This window comes from Curcuma longa, chromosome 20 (assembly GCF_044706935.1).
Source record: "Curcuma longa cultivar G26 ecotype Majalengka, Jawa Barat chromosome 20, ITB_CL_G26_1.1, whole genome shotgun sequence".
Classification (NCBI taxonomy): Eukaryota; Viridiplantae; Streptophyta; class Magnoliopsida; order Zingiberales; family Zingiberaceae; genus Curcuma; species Curcuma longa.
The window spans coordinates 5273780-5290596 of NC_133880.1; the positions used below are offsets into that span (position 1 = coordinate 5273780).

General features: G+C 37.6%; 4 protein-coding genes across 4 annotated transcripts; 2 read left to right on the plus strand and 2 right to left on the minus strand.

The window, feature by feature from the left end:
* The first annotated feature begins 543 nt into the window (after positions 1–543).
* On the plus strand, positions 544–4986 carry LOC141813759 (cell division protein FtsZ homolog 1, chloroplastic). Its single transcript, XM_074701743.1, has 6 exons — positions 544–807; positions 1711–1810; positions 2341–2570; positions 3899–4066; positions 4147–4380; positions 4514–4986. The coding sequence occupies exons 1-6, from the start codon at positions 559–561 to the stop codon at positions 4760–4762; spliced, it is 1230 nt and encodes a 409-aa protein (XP_074557844.1). The 5' UTR covers positions 544–558; the 3' UTR covers positions 4763–4986.
* A 13-nt stretch (positions 4987–4999) lies between these two features.
* LOC141813760 (polyadenylate-binding protein-interacting protein 12-like) lies at positions 5000–11572 on the minus strand. The gene is made up of 11 exons (XM_074701744.1): positions 11078–11572; positions 10887–11000; positions 8866–8910; positions 8714–8786; positions 8509–8621; positions 8358–8417; positions 7380–7427; positions 7219–7287; positions 6479–6540; positions 5455–5681; positions 5000–5330 (listed from the first exon to the last, which is right to left on the minus strand). Exons 1-10 carry the CDS (start codon positions 11531–11533, stop codon positions 5624–5626), a joined length of 1098 nt encoding a protein of 365 aa, XP_074557845.1. The 5' UTR covers positions 11534–11572; the 3' UTR covers positions 5000–5330; positions 5455–5623.
* Positions 11573–12530: 958 nt separating this feature from the next.
* LOC141813761 (small ribosomal subunit protein uS10y-like) lies at positions 12531–14436 on the minus strand. The gene is made up of 4 exons (XM_074701745.1): positions 14389–14436; positions 14131–14291; positions 13929–14042; positions 12531–12893 (listed from the first exon to the last, which is right to left on the minus strand). The coding sequence occupies exons 2-4, from the start codon at positions 14255–14257 to the stop codon at positions 12751–12753; spliced, it is 384 nt and encodes a 127-aa protein (XP_074557846.1). The 5' UTR covers positions 14258–14291; positions 14389–14436; the 3' UTR covers positions 12531–12750.
* Positions 14437–16114: 1678 nt separating this feature from the next.
* LOC141813762 (protein SMALL AUXIN UP-REGULATED RNA 9-like) lies at positions 16115–16515 on the plus strand. Its single transcript, XM_074701746.1, has one exon. It carries the CDS (start codon positions 16115–16117, stop codon positions 16463–16465), a length of 351 nt encoding a protein of 116 aa, XP_074557847.1. The 3' UTR covers positions 16466–16515.
* The last annotated feature ends 302 nt before the right edge of the window (positions 16516–16817 follow it).

Genomic DNA, 16817 nt, shown 5'->3' on the forward strand with positions numbered 1-16817 from the left:
AAGTACTAATTCGGTTATATTGTGGAGATTTCAGTGATAAGTACCCACGTCAATTTTAAAAAATCAGCTAAAATTTATTTAAATATTTACAGTGAATTTAAGTTGCTTGATTATAGTTAGATTAAGGTACGATACAATGCAATCCAAAAATAAATAAATAAATAATGTGGTTAACTAACTGCAATCTAAAAATAAATAAATAAGTAATGTGGTTAACTAACTAGTTTATATGGATAATATTAAATATGGAAAGTGTTATTTTAAGTATAATTCGGAATATGTTTTTTTAATAAAGAGTAAGTATTCTGTTTAAATTCATTTATTAAAATCTAACGGTCAATTGTAAAAAAAATTGCATATTCACCCTTCAGTTCTTCCCATTAAAGATTTATAAGTCACACCTAATATTTCTTTGATTTACATTTTGGATCTACAGTATTAATCGACAATATTTTGTTAAACGTATGGGAGCAAACTGAAATATTCTCACTTCATGAACCCTAACCTCCGGATCTATAAGGGTCGCACGCTGTTCCTTTCTCAGCTCTGCCCTCGTCAATGGCTTTGTCCCTTCGATTCTCCAACACTTGGTGCTTGCATTCCGCCTTTCCTTCCTCCTTTCCCGCTCTCTGCGCTCCCTCTGCGTCTCCGGCGTCCCAGAGGAAGGCCCTCCGGCGGCCAGTGTCTGTCACCGTCGTCCGATGCTCCTCGCCGTTCGTCCCGGTGGAGTCAGCCAGGATTAAGGTGGTCGGTGTCGGAGGGGGCGGAAACAACGCTGTCAACCGCATGATTGGGAGTGGCTTGCAGGTTCCTGTCCGTTGTCGTCTAGTTGTTGTTACTTGGATTATTGCTTTGTTCGTTGCGCTCAGATGCAATTTTTGTTATCGACTTGCCCGCATCCATGTGGTTGATTCAGAATACCTAAATTCGTGCAGCTCTCCTTTTTCTGTGCAGTTGGTTTTCTGCAATTTGCTTGGGGTTAGACTATCAGTACCACAATATCATGTGTTCTTGTCTTTGATTTACCTGCGGTTTGATAATTGGTGTTCTCGAAAGTAATTTGTATGTATGATAAAACGTAGCAGAGCAAAGTCAAATGACTTGGTGTTCTTTACAGAACTAGTCTAGACATGTATTTGGCGAGTAGATTAGGTATGTGTTTAGAGTCAGAATGCGCCTTAAAAAAAAATCAAATTAGATGGTGATGCTAGAAGAAAAAGCTACACGTGTAGGTTTTACTGAAATTGCTCTGTAGTGAATGGTGTTAGCTTGCTCTTCTCTCGTCAGTTTCTCAAAATGAATTATTTTCATTATGGATTATTTAGACTGTCAGATAATTCTTATTGGCTACCTGAACAAGTCGGACCATTTTTATTTTGTGGTAAACTTGTGCAGGCTGGACTTGTAATTCCATTTCCCTTAGATAAGCTAGGGATTTAGACTAACTGCTTGATTGAGGTGCAATTCTAAGTGAGGAAAGGTATTTTGATTCGAGTGTTTGATAATAAGCTCACATTCCTTTCTGTCTGATTTTCTTTAACTTTTGCATCTGCAATATTCAATTATAACTTTCTTTGTCCAATCAATAGATGCTTAGGTTTTTGAGGTTTCTTCTGTTTGATGGTTTACATTTCAATAAACGCTTCCATGAATAGATTCATTAATAAAGTGGAATCTAATGTGGATTTCCATTGCCTTATTGATTGACAGGGGATTGAGTTTTTTTCAATAAACACGGATTCCCAGGCACTTTTGCATTCTCAAGCAAAAAATCCGCTCCAGATTGGAGAAGTCTTGACTCGTGGATTAGGTCGGGTACTCTTGAACTTATAAATTAATATTGGTTCAGCAACATCATCTGATAGTGGGTACCAGATTGGTAGATGCATTACTCTGCCATTTATTTTATTTGTATTAGAAATTAGGAAAGATTACTAATGAAAGTATCAACTATTTGGAATTCTGCATGTTTTTACTATGGATTCCAATTCATATTGTTAGTTTGTCTTCCATGTGTGGTTTTTAGAGGTCTATAAGATGCTAAGGACAAATTGATAGTTTGATTTAGGAAAAGATGTAAATCCTGTTGGGTCTATGTGTCATATCATTTCACTTTTAATGTTTAGCCACATCTAGTTAAGTTTTTGATCACATGGCTGCAGAAACAAAATGATGTTGGTTATGCATGATGCTTTTAGACTTCTATATGTGAGAATAGCATGAAAGCAAAAAAGGAAACATATAGGACATTTTTTCCTTGATTACTTTCTTTAGTGATAAATTGATATGTAAAATGTGTATAAATTCATTAGAGAAGCTAATTCATCACTTGAAATGCAGGTACTGGTGGAAATCCCCTTCTTGGAGAGCAAGCTGCTGAGGAATCAAAAGAAGCCATTGCAAATGCTCTTAAGGATTCAGATATGGTCTTTATAACAGCTGGCATGGGTGGAGGAACTGGTTCTGGTGCTGCTCCTGTTGTTGCTCGGATTTCAAAGGAAGCCGGATATCTGACTGTTGGTGTGGTCACGTATCCATTCAGTTTTGAAGGTCGTAAGCGCTCTTTACAGGCAGGTTCACTCACTTTCTTTCTTTATATCTGCACATAGAATAAAAATTCTGTATAACTTCAGGAACTATAATTTCTGTGTTAATAATTCTCTAATTACAGATTGTTTCTGTTCATATTCATTTTTGTTTTCATTTGGTTATGATGTGTACTTTTCACTTGTGCAACAAATACCATAATAGTTTGCGTTGTTTGATTGTATGAAATGTGTATGAAATATTTATATGCTGCTCAAAGATATTTGGCTACCGAAGTTCTTATAACTAACTGTGTTTCAGTTTCATTGATTGCCTCCAATATGTAAAGTCCTGACATATATTAGCTTACAGTGAGATGAAATTTTAGTAAAGATAAAAGGATAAAAATAAATCCTTAAATAGAGCATCATATGCAACATGGGAAGTGCTTCTGTACTTGGCGCAATTTATTTGTGAAGCACACAATCTACTTCCAATTTTTAACTGTGTTATTTTGTAAATTCATATATGAATGAATTCTCAAGTTGTAGTCAATGTTTCTCCTCAAACAGATATGATGTTTTATGGGGCTCCTTACTTTCTTATAATATGTTTGCTTACAAGATGTTCTCATTGTTTGACATTGTAATCATGCCAATTACTGAATGTTCTTTATATTTTTATGCACTTGGGCGAGGGCTTCATTGTTTTCTTGTCCTTACTAAAACTAGGTGTAATTTTCTTTTTGGATTTTGGTTCACTAACCATATCATAAGATGAGGTGCAAGCACAGTAGCACACCATTTGTTGATCAAGTGAACTAGTAGGGGCAGTCAATTTACAGAGCCAACATTAAGTGCTGATCAGCCCATGCCAAGGCTCACTGTTAGGCGATGTGAGACCATAACTTGGTTAGCAACGATAAAATAAGATAAAGTTAATTTAAATATAAATGATAATATAGTAGGGGATTGAGGCCAATGGCGTAGGAGTATCCATATAGCTGACCTCACGTAATGGGATACATATTTGGTTGTTAGTGTTGTTGTTGGCTTGGTCATATCAGGTGAGTGCTGGTCTGTTTGTGCGGTAATGAAGCTGTCTGGTCATTATCCTTGCAGTCAATACCATGTTACCATGACAATCACATGCTGTCTGGTTCCTGAAGAGTCTTCAAATTCTAAGCATTTTTACTTATTAATACTTCATGACATGTTCCATTATTACGATAGTAGTTCTATTTAACATATTTTCTAATTGACACTGAATGATGAAACGTGTTTCGGAACTGCTGTCATCGCAACTCTCACCTAAATAGTTGAACTTTGTAAAGCCTTTCCAGTGACTTTCTTGGTGCTTTGGCAATTTTCAGGCTTTAGAAGCTATAGAAAAGTTACAGAAGAGTGTCGACACTCTTATAGTGATTCCAAATGATAGGTTGTTGGACATCGCCGATGAGCATACACCTCTTCAAGATGCATTTCTCTTGGCTGATGATGTTCTACGTCAAGGGGTGCAAGGGATATCGGACATCATAACAGTGAGTTTTTTATATTTGTGTCAAATACACCTTGCAAGATCAGGGATAATAATGATACCTGACCTCTCCCAACTTTGCAGATTCCTGGGCTTGTCAATGTCGACTTTGCAGATGTAAAAGCTGTCATGAAGAACTCTGGAACAGCCATGCTCGGAGTTGGTGTCTCTTCCAGCAAGAACCGTGCGCAAGAAGCAGCTGAGCAAGCTACACTAGCACCTCTTATTGGTTCTTCAATTGAGTCTGCTACAGGAATTGTGTATAATATAACAGGAGGAAAGGATATCACATTGCAAGAAGTAAACAAGGTCTCTCAGGTAAGTTGTATCTCTCGAACCGGCACAAATTATCATGCATTTCGAACTGGTTCTTAGTATATATATACCCTATGGTTTACTTAAAAGGTCCAGGATTTTGTTCAAAAGCTCATCTTTAATTCACAATTTGCAGGTTGTGACAAGCCTTGCAGACCCTTCTGCAAACATCATCTTTGGAGCTGTTGTCGACGACCGTTACAGTGGAGAAATCCACGTGACAATAATTGCAACAGGTTTTTCTCAGTCATTCCAAAGGACTCTCTTTGCGGATCCAAAGGCAGCGAAGGTTGTAGATAGCCATGAAAGTAACAATGCGGCACATCCTCTGAAGACAGCAGCAACTTCTTCGCCCTCATCAAGATCGCGGAAGTTGTTCTTCTGAAGTCTGAGCAATGATCTCTTGTTTGATCCTCCAGTTATTGGATAGTTATATTGAATGCTATATCGGGGATCAGTTTTGTTTTAGTTTCTGGTTTTGTATTCATTTACTCTCTTTTTTCTCTGAGTTTCACAATGAACAGCATTGGGACATGATCCCATGATTGTGATATGCATGAATCATCAGTAAAGACTAAGTTTAGTCTCAGAATGACCAGTGCTTGTATAGATATACGGTTAACAAGCAGCAAAAGCACAAGAACATATCTATATCGATGATATATTTGATGAAATAGGTTGATAAACAACTAGATTCATCGAGATTTTATTTCGAACTTTCAATACTTTTGACACTACAATGCAGGACAGAACCACTGTTGAAAATTGAAATAACTAAATCACAATTGTTAAAATATCAAAGCATAATACAATCCTCAATTTTTTTCCCATTCGGCTTGAGATCCACATCGACGGTTTTGTTGTTGTTGACTTGATTTCTATCAATAGATCAGAACTCAGAATCAAGACGAGATAGCAAGTAGGAACACGAACAAGCAAAGTTTCCACGACTTCTGAAAAACAGTGTCAAAACAGACATCTCAATCTCCGGCTGGAGATAAATAGACGTTTATATGATGAGGATAGAAATAATAAAATCAGTCTGAAAAAAAGAAGTAAAATATGCTGACCGCTTACATTGCCATGTGAGGTTTTTTGACATGATGACATCATATTTCAAAGCTCTATGTGCAATAAGTATCTCTTCATCAGAAGAAATATAACTTCAGAGCCAGAATGTATCATAAATGGTGTATATGCCTCTCTTGTAGTATAGCTATGGAACACTTCTTCAACCTACAAAGATTCAATGGATGGGAGGGCGAGAAGAGCGAGGGCGCACAGGAGTCTTGGAAGGGCTTAGCCTGCAAGATCAATAGCTGGTTTAGCTCACAACCGATGTTTCAACTGATTAAAAGAAATTAAGCCACAGAAAAGTGATATCAACGAAGGCCCAAACACACTCTAAAATCAATAAAGCAAAACCGAACTAAATCAATCCAAATTTAAATTTTTTATTTATAGTTTATTTGGTTTTGTTTACATTTGCAAGATCGGTAACTATCAGTTTCCGCTTGATCTTGTACAAACCAATAAAACAGAACCAAAGCATACAATTAAGGTTTTATAACATACATACATACACATGTAAGTAAATATGTTAATTAGCATACCTTTTATTTTTATTACCATATTTTCAATTTTTATTGTTAATTCTCAATGCAAATCTTGCTTGAAAACTAGTTTTTGATTGGTTTGTCATTTATTGGTATAGTTGTGATTTATAAGGTAGCTAAAATTATTGGTTCGGTTTGAGCTTGTACAAACTGTTAAAACTGAATTTAAACATTCAGATTTTATAATATATATACATGCATATATAGACAAGTTAGCATTTTAATTAGTATGATTTATTGTTATTACTTGTTATATTCATTAATCAACATAAATCTTAACTTACAAAAAAGGTTATTATTATTTTCACAAAATCTTGCTTTAACGGACGTATAGAGAGAATATAATATTATATATAAATATAATTTACAGTTTCAAACGAGACGAAATGATTTTTGTTCAATTTCAATCGGATATTTCAAACTCAAATATTTCAGTTTGGTTTAATATGTGATGCTATAACCAAAAAGATAGCATGCAAATGTACCTGATCGGCAAGGATCCTAAGACAACCCCACTACAGTGCAGTGCAGCAGTTGCACTCTCAGCCTGGAAAAAAAAGAGTTTGAAGCAACAAAACTTCAAATTCTGACACTGCTATTTTATAATCAAAGACTATAAGATAAAAAATTGGTATAATTAAGAAGGATATGCAGAGTTCAGAAATTTGTTAATTCTAATTCTGGGATTGAATATTCAAGTAGTTGAAGAGAAGCTATCGAGACTAAAAAGCAAGCTCCAACAAATACTCAACATATTAGATAAGATAGTGGGAGCACTGGAATGTCATAATACAATAAGTCAGTAACACTGTAATAATGTGTTGTGGCACATCCAGAGTTTGGTGCCACACCGCAAGGTAGAACTAGCATGAAGAAAGCATTCTTTAAAGCGTTTTTTCATGAACACCCCCTAATAGCAATGATCCAACCAGGATCAATCCTGGATGATGCCGTTGTACAAGGAACCTTCTTGTGATGGCCTCCTTCATTCTAGTCTTGTACACACTAAGGAACACACTTTTAGGGAAAAAAATCTTTTTAACTCTCCCCTTTCCCCCAAGGTTTAATTTATTTTTCGAAGTGCCCCTCCCCATTCTTAAAATCATTAAAACACCCATGAGTTTGGAAAGTCTTGTCATTGATAAATATCTTGGCCTAATATGTGAAAATCAAGGAATTTGCATCATAAAGTTTAGTGTCATCATGTAGAGCAAATAGTACTAACCCTTACAAACTCAACAAATGCGATCCGAGTAGAATGATGATTATCTCCAAGAAGCCTTAACCGGTAAACCTGAAGCATTAGAGTCGTGATTTGCATTGGAAAGTTATTCTAAGCAGAAATACTTTAAAGAGCAAAACACAATATGGACAGAGGATACATACCTCTCCACATATGGACTCAAAGAAGAGTCTAACTTCAGCTTGAGATACCTGAAAATACAATAGTGTAAGAAAAAGGAACGCATTGAGGCACAAGATGTTCAGCCGAAAGATACCAACAAAGAGAACACCTCTTAAGTAATTCAGAAGTTAGAGGTATTAGCATCAATAGAGTTATTGGAGAATGTAGAATAATTGCATTGATATATACAAGACTCTAGATAAAATATTAAGCCTAAAATACTAATACAGAACTAAACCCACCAGCAATAATCCTATTGATTACTAGCATGTTAATATGGGGTTTTTTGGTACATAACGAGGACTTATCTATATATAAAAACAGTTAACTCATACTTATTGATGAGGTTGTTTAAGCCTTTTGTTTTCTGTTGCTTTCTTATTTCAATTCTTTTGCAGCGATGTCTTCAGCTACATAAATCTTTGTTACATTCTGCATGATGGAAAGAGAACTTTTTGATGCAATGGATGGAGAGGAATTTCTTTAGCACATAAGAAATAAAAGCTGAAGAGAAAATATAGCACAAGAGATACCTAAAAGGTGAAAATAAATGCAATGTTTTATGTTCAAGAGACACCTAAAATTATAGTGACTTGACAACAGGGAAGCTAGTGATGAACACATAGCTACTGCAACTATAATCAAAAGAATAATATAGTGCTGAAATTCATTAAAACCAATCAAATTTCAGGTGTGAGTTTGATATTGTTCGTGGAAAATCGAAGTCAAATTCATACTGCAAATATTCATTCTAATATAAGGCCAAACTTCTTTGTTTGTCAAAGTAATTGACAGAAATTGTTATTTCCACTTAATGTTCAAGGCCATAACTAACCCAAGGTGAGAAATAACTAAGTGACTACTATTTAAAATGTACTAACCTGTAAACCAATAAAAAGAAGTTGTATTAAACTGCTATTAGAATGATGGTTTAACCAATGTGAGAATGTATCACCTACCTTCTTGTCAATATTTGTGCAGTATACAGTCCTTGAGCACATCTCACGTTCATCATCCGACTGAAACCAGAGGAATGCTCAAGTAGTCAGATATAAAACAATAGCAGCATAGAAAATACATAAGATGACATGAAGGACTTATTTTTCCTACCCTTGGCAAAAATGTAGGGTTCACAGGTGCAATTGCGGTCTTTGAAGGAAGGACCCTTACAGGGTAAAACCCAAGCATGGTTCCTGACAGATTTAAAGCAGCTATTGCACCCTCTGGATTTGCATAATCACAAATAATGAACAGAAATATGAATAAACAATTTAGTTGCAGAAGAACAATGAATGATATATTGAGCTGTACATGCCTTCATCATTGAACTCAATGAAAGCAAAACGAAGAACAGTTTTTGGGTCGCCACACATTCGACAGTCAACAACCTGAAAGATAAAACATGGTGATGCATTTTATACAAATGAATCGAATTGAAGTGGCTTGCAAAGCATTAAGGTAACTTACAAGACCACAGGTGTTGAAAAGTGTTGCAAGTTCTTCTTCAGTAACCTACATATCCAGGACACAGATTTTAGCCATCTTTTTAATGCATTAAGGGAAAGGCTTGCACAATCTGATATTAACTACATATAGCAAAGCAACAGAATAAACTAATAAACTCTTCGTTTATAATGCATAAATCCATTAACTGTGAAACGACATTAGCTCAATTTAAAGATTCTCAACCGAGTCACTTGGTGTAATTCTGTAGCACTTTTAAAATACCAAAATAAGAGGAGTAATAGTAAAAGCTATATGGGCAAACAACTCAAAGCATGATATCAACCATGACCAGGAACTGCATGCTATCACTCATCATCAGAGATATACTCACTAAAGTTTACTGTCTTATGAATGCATTAGGAAGTTTACAAACACAATAATAACTATGGATAAAATATCTCCAAATCGATAAGAGTAAAAATATGAATGTTTGAAACTTCCTATTTTCAGTGTTTTCTCAGCAAACCTATACACATTTTGATGATTATTTAATCTGCATTGTATAGGAAGCGTAGGCACTTCAAAAAATGCAAAAATAAAATAATAATAATAGACATCCAAAAAATGCAAGCTCGGATATGTCACTCACATGGTTCATCAAAGAAGGAACCAATAGACTCTTTCTTTCATAATGCTATACTGGTAGATCCAGAAATAAGGAAATTTTTTACACATTGTTGGTACTAAGAAGGTCCAGCTCTATTTCTTGCTTATGATTTTAGATGAAAGAACTTCACCTTTGGTTATTTAGCAGCCATTACCACCTGAGAAGGGTTATCCTCACACATTTAAAAGTTCTGTCTCTTTCTGAATCTATCCTCACACATTTAAAAGTCCTGTCTCTTTCCGAATCTATATGCATGATATTGTACACAGCATAATGTCAAATACATAAGCAGATATGTGCACTATTTTTTTCACAAGGAACTGTAATGGTATCATCCATCATCAAAGATGTGTTTCACTGTGAGTTTACTTCTCACAAGCACAAAGACAACAATGGCTAAAATATCTCCAAATCGATAGAAAAGAATGAATGAAATAAAAGATCGTGGATCCTAGATTCCTAGTTTTAGATTCATTTCAAGTGAAAATGGCAATGTTTCAATCTCATATGCAAACCCATATTTCTTTCCACGATTAGGTTAATCTACACTCTACAAGATATTTAGGCCCTTCAAACCATCTAACAAATCCGCTAAAAACAAATTTGAATTGGTTAGAAGCTACAAAGCGAAGGATTCATAACAAGCCCTAATATGTAAAACTCTTGAAAATTGAGAAGAATGGTACGTGTCTATCTTATTGGTTTTCTAGATTCTAGAACCACTGAGCGAGATGTCTTGCTGAATCTCAATCTATTTAAAACTTGAATCAAATTCTTGAAGCTAGTTATCAGAAGCCACATTGTACCCCTATGGATAACATGAAGTTTGAAGTCATTGTGACATTCAAACATCTTTGGATCAAGTTTTCTAACCAAACATAAGAAAAAAGCTAGATTTACCAAATTATAGCACACTCAAAATTCACTTCATCTCTATCAGAAAGATTCCTAATTACAGCTTCTATCAAATTCTTTGCAGTGCATGACTTTTTCTTTTCACAGATCACCAACATCTCAAGCCCATTTCAACTGGTTCTTGTGCGCCCTTGTGATTAAAGAGATTTGGTGAATATGTTTTTTTTTTCAAAATATACAGAAATATTTGACTACAAGTTACACTTGCATGAGCCAAAATCTATGGGCACATAACCCAATTTCAATGTGATTCATCTATTTAATTCAATCCCTGTGGAAATTCTATATGAAACCTACAATAATCAAAAGTCATCCTGCCAAATAAAATATAATAAAAGTAGCATAACAGCGAAAAGAAGAGCATACAGTAAAATGGGAAATAAGTCCCGATAAAAAGCAGTCCAAGAATTGCCATCGCACAGCCAACGTTGAAAGGAAGGATGTTCTATAGTTTCTTTACCTGTTGATCTATATCTGCAACGTAGACCGTCCTTTTGATCACCTCATCTCTCTGTGCTTGACTAGTCCGGCTATTCATCCGACGCCGCTTCCCCTGACCGTATCCGTTCTTAGTCTAATCAACGAAATGAACCCAAATAAGGGATCAACAAAGAGAGCAATAGAATAACATAACACAGGCAAAACCTTTACCCTCCATCCGCCGCCTCCATCGAAGCCGCCATTCCCCAAAGCAAGGCTCGCCCCAAATCCAACCCCATAGAACCCGACGCCGAAGCCTCCGTAGGGTGCTGGCACCCCAACGCCGGTAATCGAGGGCGGAACGAACTCCTCCGCCATCGGATTCAGCTTCGACAGGAGCTCCTCCAGATCCCTCATCTCCTGCTCCGCTCCCTGGGATCGTTCCGCCACCGCGGGCCGCCCTTGATCGGAGACGCGGTGCAGCTGCTGATCCTCGAAGGGGAAGCCATCAGGGTCGGCGTGAGGTCGGAGGATAGGGAGAGAATCGCTGACGGCGACAACTGTGGCGTCGGAAGCGAGATCCATGAACTTATTGGAGTCGGCCGCTTCCTTTCCGTCGAGATCGCCGGCGGACGACGCCGAATAGGCGGCCAGATCAATGCCGTTTGCAGTCTCGGTGACGGCCATGATCCGCAGGCGAGCAGACCAATTCGTAGTACCCCGCTCTCTCTCTCCCTCCCTCTGTCTTTCTTCTTCTCTTGGTCGTCGGCTGGTTCGCATGAACCATGAACCGTGGTTATACCGATGGATGTCAGCATTGATGTCACCGAAAGATCATCCATATTCAGCCGCAAGGGGGTTTTTACAATTTGCCACCGAATTGTCCTTTCCAAGAAAAAATCATAAAAGAATAATTATAAGCTCTATTTACTTTGCTTTATTGCGATGAGGACGTCCTAAAACCTAAAACATAGAAATATTATAATGTTCAAAATTATTTATTAAAATAATTTTTTTAAAAAAAATTATTTGTTTAATATATTAATAAAAATCATATTGATAAATATAATTCAAAAATATTATTTAAATTCATTTACAACCCTATTAAATTTCCCTGTGTTATTTGATTTGTGAGTTCTATTTAAAAGTATATATTTCTTAGAAAAAATAAACATAGAAATAAATATTTTTAAGAATTGAATTGAAGAACCTAACTCTAGCGGAGTTGTTGAAGTATATAAATGCGTGTTTAAGGAAAAAAATAATATTAAAAGTCAAAGATTCCAATACGGCAGCGAGTGTTCTATGCTTTTCATTCTTTTTGATTCGCTGAATATGATTGACCAAGAATACAATAATTATTCTTACGGATGGAATGACGCAGTATTGAAGAGATATACGTATATAATTTAATAGACTGTTTAATGGAATAAAGTAGAATGGATAGAACTATTGTAAACGAAAGTCAGGTTTATGGAAGAAGTTTCTTACTAATTTCTTTATTTGCTTTACCAGATTGGTAGAAGATGGGTGTCATTCTACTTAGATATAGTCAGCATTATTCGATTGTTCCGTGGGAGCGAGAGCCTAAAGGAACCTCGTTTAACAGATCTGCTAGTTTGATCATTAAGAACGACGTGATAAATAACAAAAAAATTATCATATTCTAATGAGAAGGAAAATATTATAGGAACCAACAAGTCTTGTGGACTTACCATAATCTTGAGCTCGATAAAACAAGCAAGTCCTGTGAATTTAGGGTCATACTATTTTTTTCAAGAAAAACAGTGACTGGCCTAATATCTTCAATAGTAATAAACTTATACCAGCTTTACCTACAGAATTTGTGAAACACCTGGAAATGCTAGAACATAGCGAATAGCATTCCATATCTATTAAGTTTTTTATGATTCTGCAATTGTCACTTCAACCTCCACACCAGGTTCAATCGTGATCGAGGTGATCTGCTTCACAACCTCAGGAGAGCTGAGGAGATCAATAACCCTCTTGTGTACCCGGAGCTCAAACCTATCCCATGTGTTTGTTCCTACATGAACAAGTTCGACATTGAATTCTGATTCAGCATTCGATATCAAATTCCATACTGATCTACTTACTTGGAGAGAAATAAGAAAAAAAATAAGAGAAATGCAAACAACTGATGTTTATTGAGAGTTAATTTAGAAACACGAAAAAATAGATAAATAATTTTAATATTATCTCCTACACATTATAACCAGTGTCTACTGATTTCCTCACCAATATCAACAGACAATCTCAATAAGAACAGCTCTTGCCAAATGATGCTGTTGTTACTTGGTCATGGTTGGTTGCATTGGTTTGAGGTTGAGAGACTTGCTCCAACTCATCTTCTTTGGTTACCACAAACACTAGATTCGACTCTTCAGTAGTTCTGCACAGCAGAACCACCTTGCTCAGACCTCGACAGCAAAGCAACCGCCTTCCTTCCACTTGTTGCTGCGCATCAAAAACCAAGTGCTACCCGCACCATATATAGCACTAGATTTATCAACACTTAGTAAATTTCACTTGCTACTACTGAACTTATATAAATCTCTTCCAATCTCAATCAATCAGATTCAACCAAAAAAGAAAACTAGTTCAGAAAATTTAAAAGTTATACCCAAACCTGTAGTTGTTATATCAAAGGATACTTAGTAGAGATAACCAAAGATATTGAACCATGCATGAGTTATAAACATCTTGATTTATTGAGACTTCGTTGAGAAACTCAGTATCAAACTTCCTTGATCATTGAGATACTTATTGTACCAACAATGTATAATTGCTTCATATATTTGGGACTCTCATATTGTTTCTGTGTGTTTATTACTGCCTACTTTTAAACTTGTGATTATATCTTTTTAATAGTATGAACACTAAACTAAATACTCTGATCAATTGCAATACTACTAGCAATGAGCAATTGTACCTTACAATGGATTGCTTATACCTTATGGTGGACTGGATGTGCTAAAGACAAATTGACTACTTTTACAATACATACTACTTCAAGTCATATAATTACGTATATACAAGTGGTACACAGAGAAAATAATACCTTCTCCACAAGGAGATTTCCTGGTGGTGATGTGAAGAACCTTTGTGGGCATTCTCACAGGCCCCTTCACATTCAGCCCCTTGTCCTTCGCTCCCCTTACAAGATCCGCGCACACTGAACTGACAAAAACACGATCAAATTCCAGAAACAAACAACAAAACATAAGTGTTAGCCGCTTGAGCCAGATCAAACATCGCCTCACCCTTCTCTAGATTCTTCACGTTCTTGGATGACAGAGTAATCCGGATGCGGTGCAGCTCCTCCTGTGGCTGTTCCAGCCCTATCTTAGTCCTCTTCATTGCTCCATACGCCGCCGCCGCCGTCTCCATCGATTCAAGTTTAAAACGAACTTAAACGCACAATCTAAAACGAAAATTCGAACGGATCAATGAGCAAAAGTTTCAGATGAGAAATGGAATTCGTAAAGGCGAAACGATTCAGAAGGAACTCATTCTCCTACCTCACCCTATCCGCCGTCGCCGTCGCGCTGCCCTTCCTCTGTCCCGCGCGCCAGAGAAATCAAACGTATCTAGGGTTGGACTCGATGGTTTATATAGAGAGCTGGATCGAGCCGTGCCAGGCCAAACTAGTCGGGCCTTCTCAGCCCATTAGGAGCCCAACCCAGATCCCTATAAAAGTCACGTGTTTATTACATATCATCTTAAATGTCAAAAATACCCTCCAAAATTGTAGCAATTTTCACATAATAAGTAATTTTATTGATATGAAATAGTCTTTTTCAAACACATTCATACCATTTCAAATGCTTGTATATTAATTAACAATTAGGCCCTCTTATTAAAATTATGAATATCTATCTATAAATATATTATATATTTTTCTATGCATAAATCTTGTGTACTCTCAAAGTTTAGAAGATATCATAATATCATATACTTTTATGTGATCAATGATTTGAAAACATTATGGAATCTTGTCATAGTTAAAGAGGTAAAGACATCCATGGAAATGGAGGTAGCACAAAGACTTGTTTAATGGGCAACATATGATGGTTCTTAGGAGATGTTCCTTGCAAGGAGGTGGAGAACCACCCTTTAGCAAAGAAGTTTGGCTACTCTTGACCAATTTAAAGCCAATGGTAATGCTAAAACATTCTAAAGTATATAAAAATGAAGGATTCAATTCAATTCAATTCCCAACAAGTGGCACTAGAGTTTCATGGTTGGTTTAATGAATTACAACCTTTGCGGGACAAGATGGAGAGTGGAGAGTTTAAACCACAAAGATAGCTCGAGTGTGTGTATATGATTGTGCGTGATTCCCTCGTGCGCGTCCGTGAGCGCCACCCGATCCATCATCCATCACGCGATCACATGGCAAATCTGACCGTCCAAATATGGGAATGTACAGTATTCCGCCCCGACCCCCCGTCGGCTGTCCTGCCGTCCGCCCTCGGCGACGCCGTCCGGCCAACGCCAGCCGCCGACCCGGCCACGATCGACGCGCCACTCGCCGGTGTGTCGGCCGACGTCGGATTCCGGTCAGATTGTGACCGGAATCCGACGCAATTTGGCCGGAAACGCAGTCGGCAGTGACGCGCGTCGATTTCCTGCCAAATCAGAGTTGGATTCTGATCAAATCGCGATCGGAGACCGACTGAGGAAGGACCGACGTCGCACGACGGTCCTTCCTCGGTCGGTCTTCGGCGTGCCATTCCGACCGCGCCATTTGGATTCGGTCAAATTGCGGTCGCGCCGCGTACCACTCCTCCGTCGGTCTTCGGCCGTGATTTGGCCGCGTTTCGACCAAATTACGTTGGATTTCGACCACAATCCGATCGGAATCCGACGTCGACCGACGTGCCGGCGAGTGGCACGTCGATCGTTCGTGCCGACAACCGACGGTGGTTGGATGGCGGATGAGGGCGGCGGCAACGGCGATGGATCGGCTGTGTCGCTCACGGGGTCACACAGCACACAGAGTCGCGCAGAATATCAAAAATACTCTATATATATATAATATGAATTAAATTATAAATTTATATAAAAAAAATTGAGTAATCTTATAATAATTATTATTTATTTATTTATTTGTTTTATTTTTGAATCCAACTCCACCTTATTGCTTCCATAAATAAAATCCCCACCCAACTCTCCATCCCAAAGCATACAAACTTGCTCTGTTTCCTCTGCTCCTGCTCTGCTCACGCTTCCTCTGCTTCATCAATGGGAACGAAGAAGCGGAGCAAGATGATTCTTCAAAGCAGCCCGGTGCTGAAGCAGATACTGAGGCGGTGCTCGAGCTTGAAGGGGCGGGGTACGGAGGAGGAGGAGGAGGAGGAGGAGCGGAGGCCGCCAGCGGACGTGCCTAAGGGCCACTTCGCGGTGTACGTAGTGGGGGAGCAGCGCCGGAGCCGCTTCGTCGTGCCCATCTCCTCGCTGGAGCACCCCGAGTTCCAGCGGCTGCTCCGGTTGGCGGAGGAGGAGTTCGGGTTCGAACACCGCGATGGGCTCACGGTCCCCTGCGACGAGCTGGCCTTCCGCTCCCTCCTCGCCTCGGCGATCGCCGGGAAATGACTGGCTGTAATTCGATTTCGTGGGATTAATTTGTTGAATTGTGAGTATTTAGAAGGGTCAAATCGTTAAAAACGACGAAAATGTGAAACTCGTTATTATGGCTTCAGAATTTATAGTATTAAGAAGGATCAAATTGTTAAATAAAATGATATATATATAAACGAGATGTTTAATTGAAGTTATGAATTAAAATTTAAGAATAAAAAGAACGGCATTTTATTGAACTGCTTATCTTTTAAGGATTTCCATTTAGATTTACCATATCAAAATCATACAACACATTTCCATTATACTCTTTCTTCTTTTATTGTTCTTAAAAGTATCTCTCTTTTTTAAGTTTTTACTCTACTTA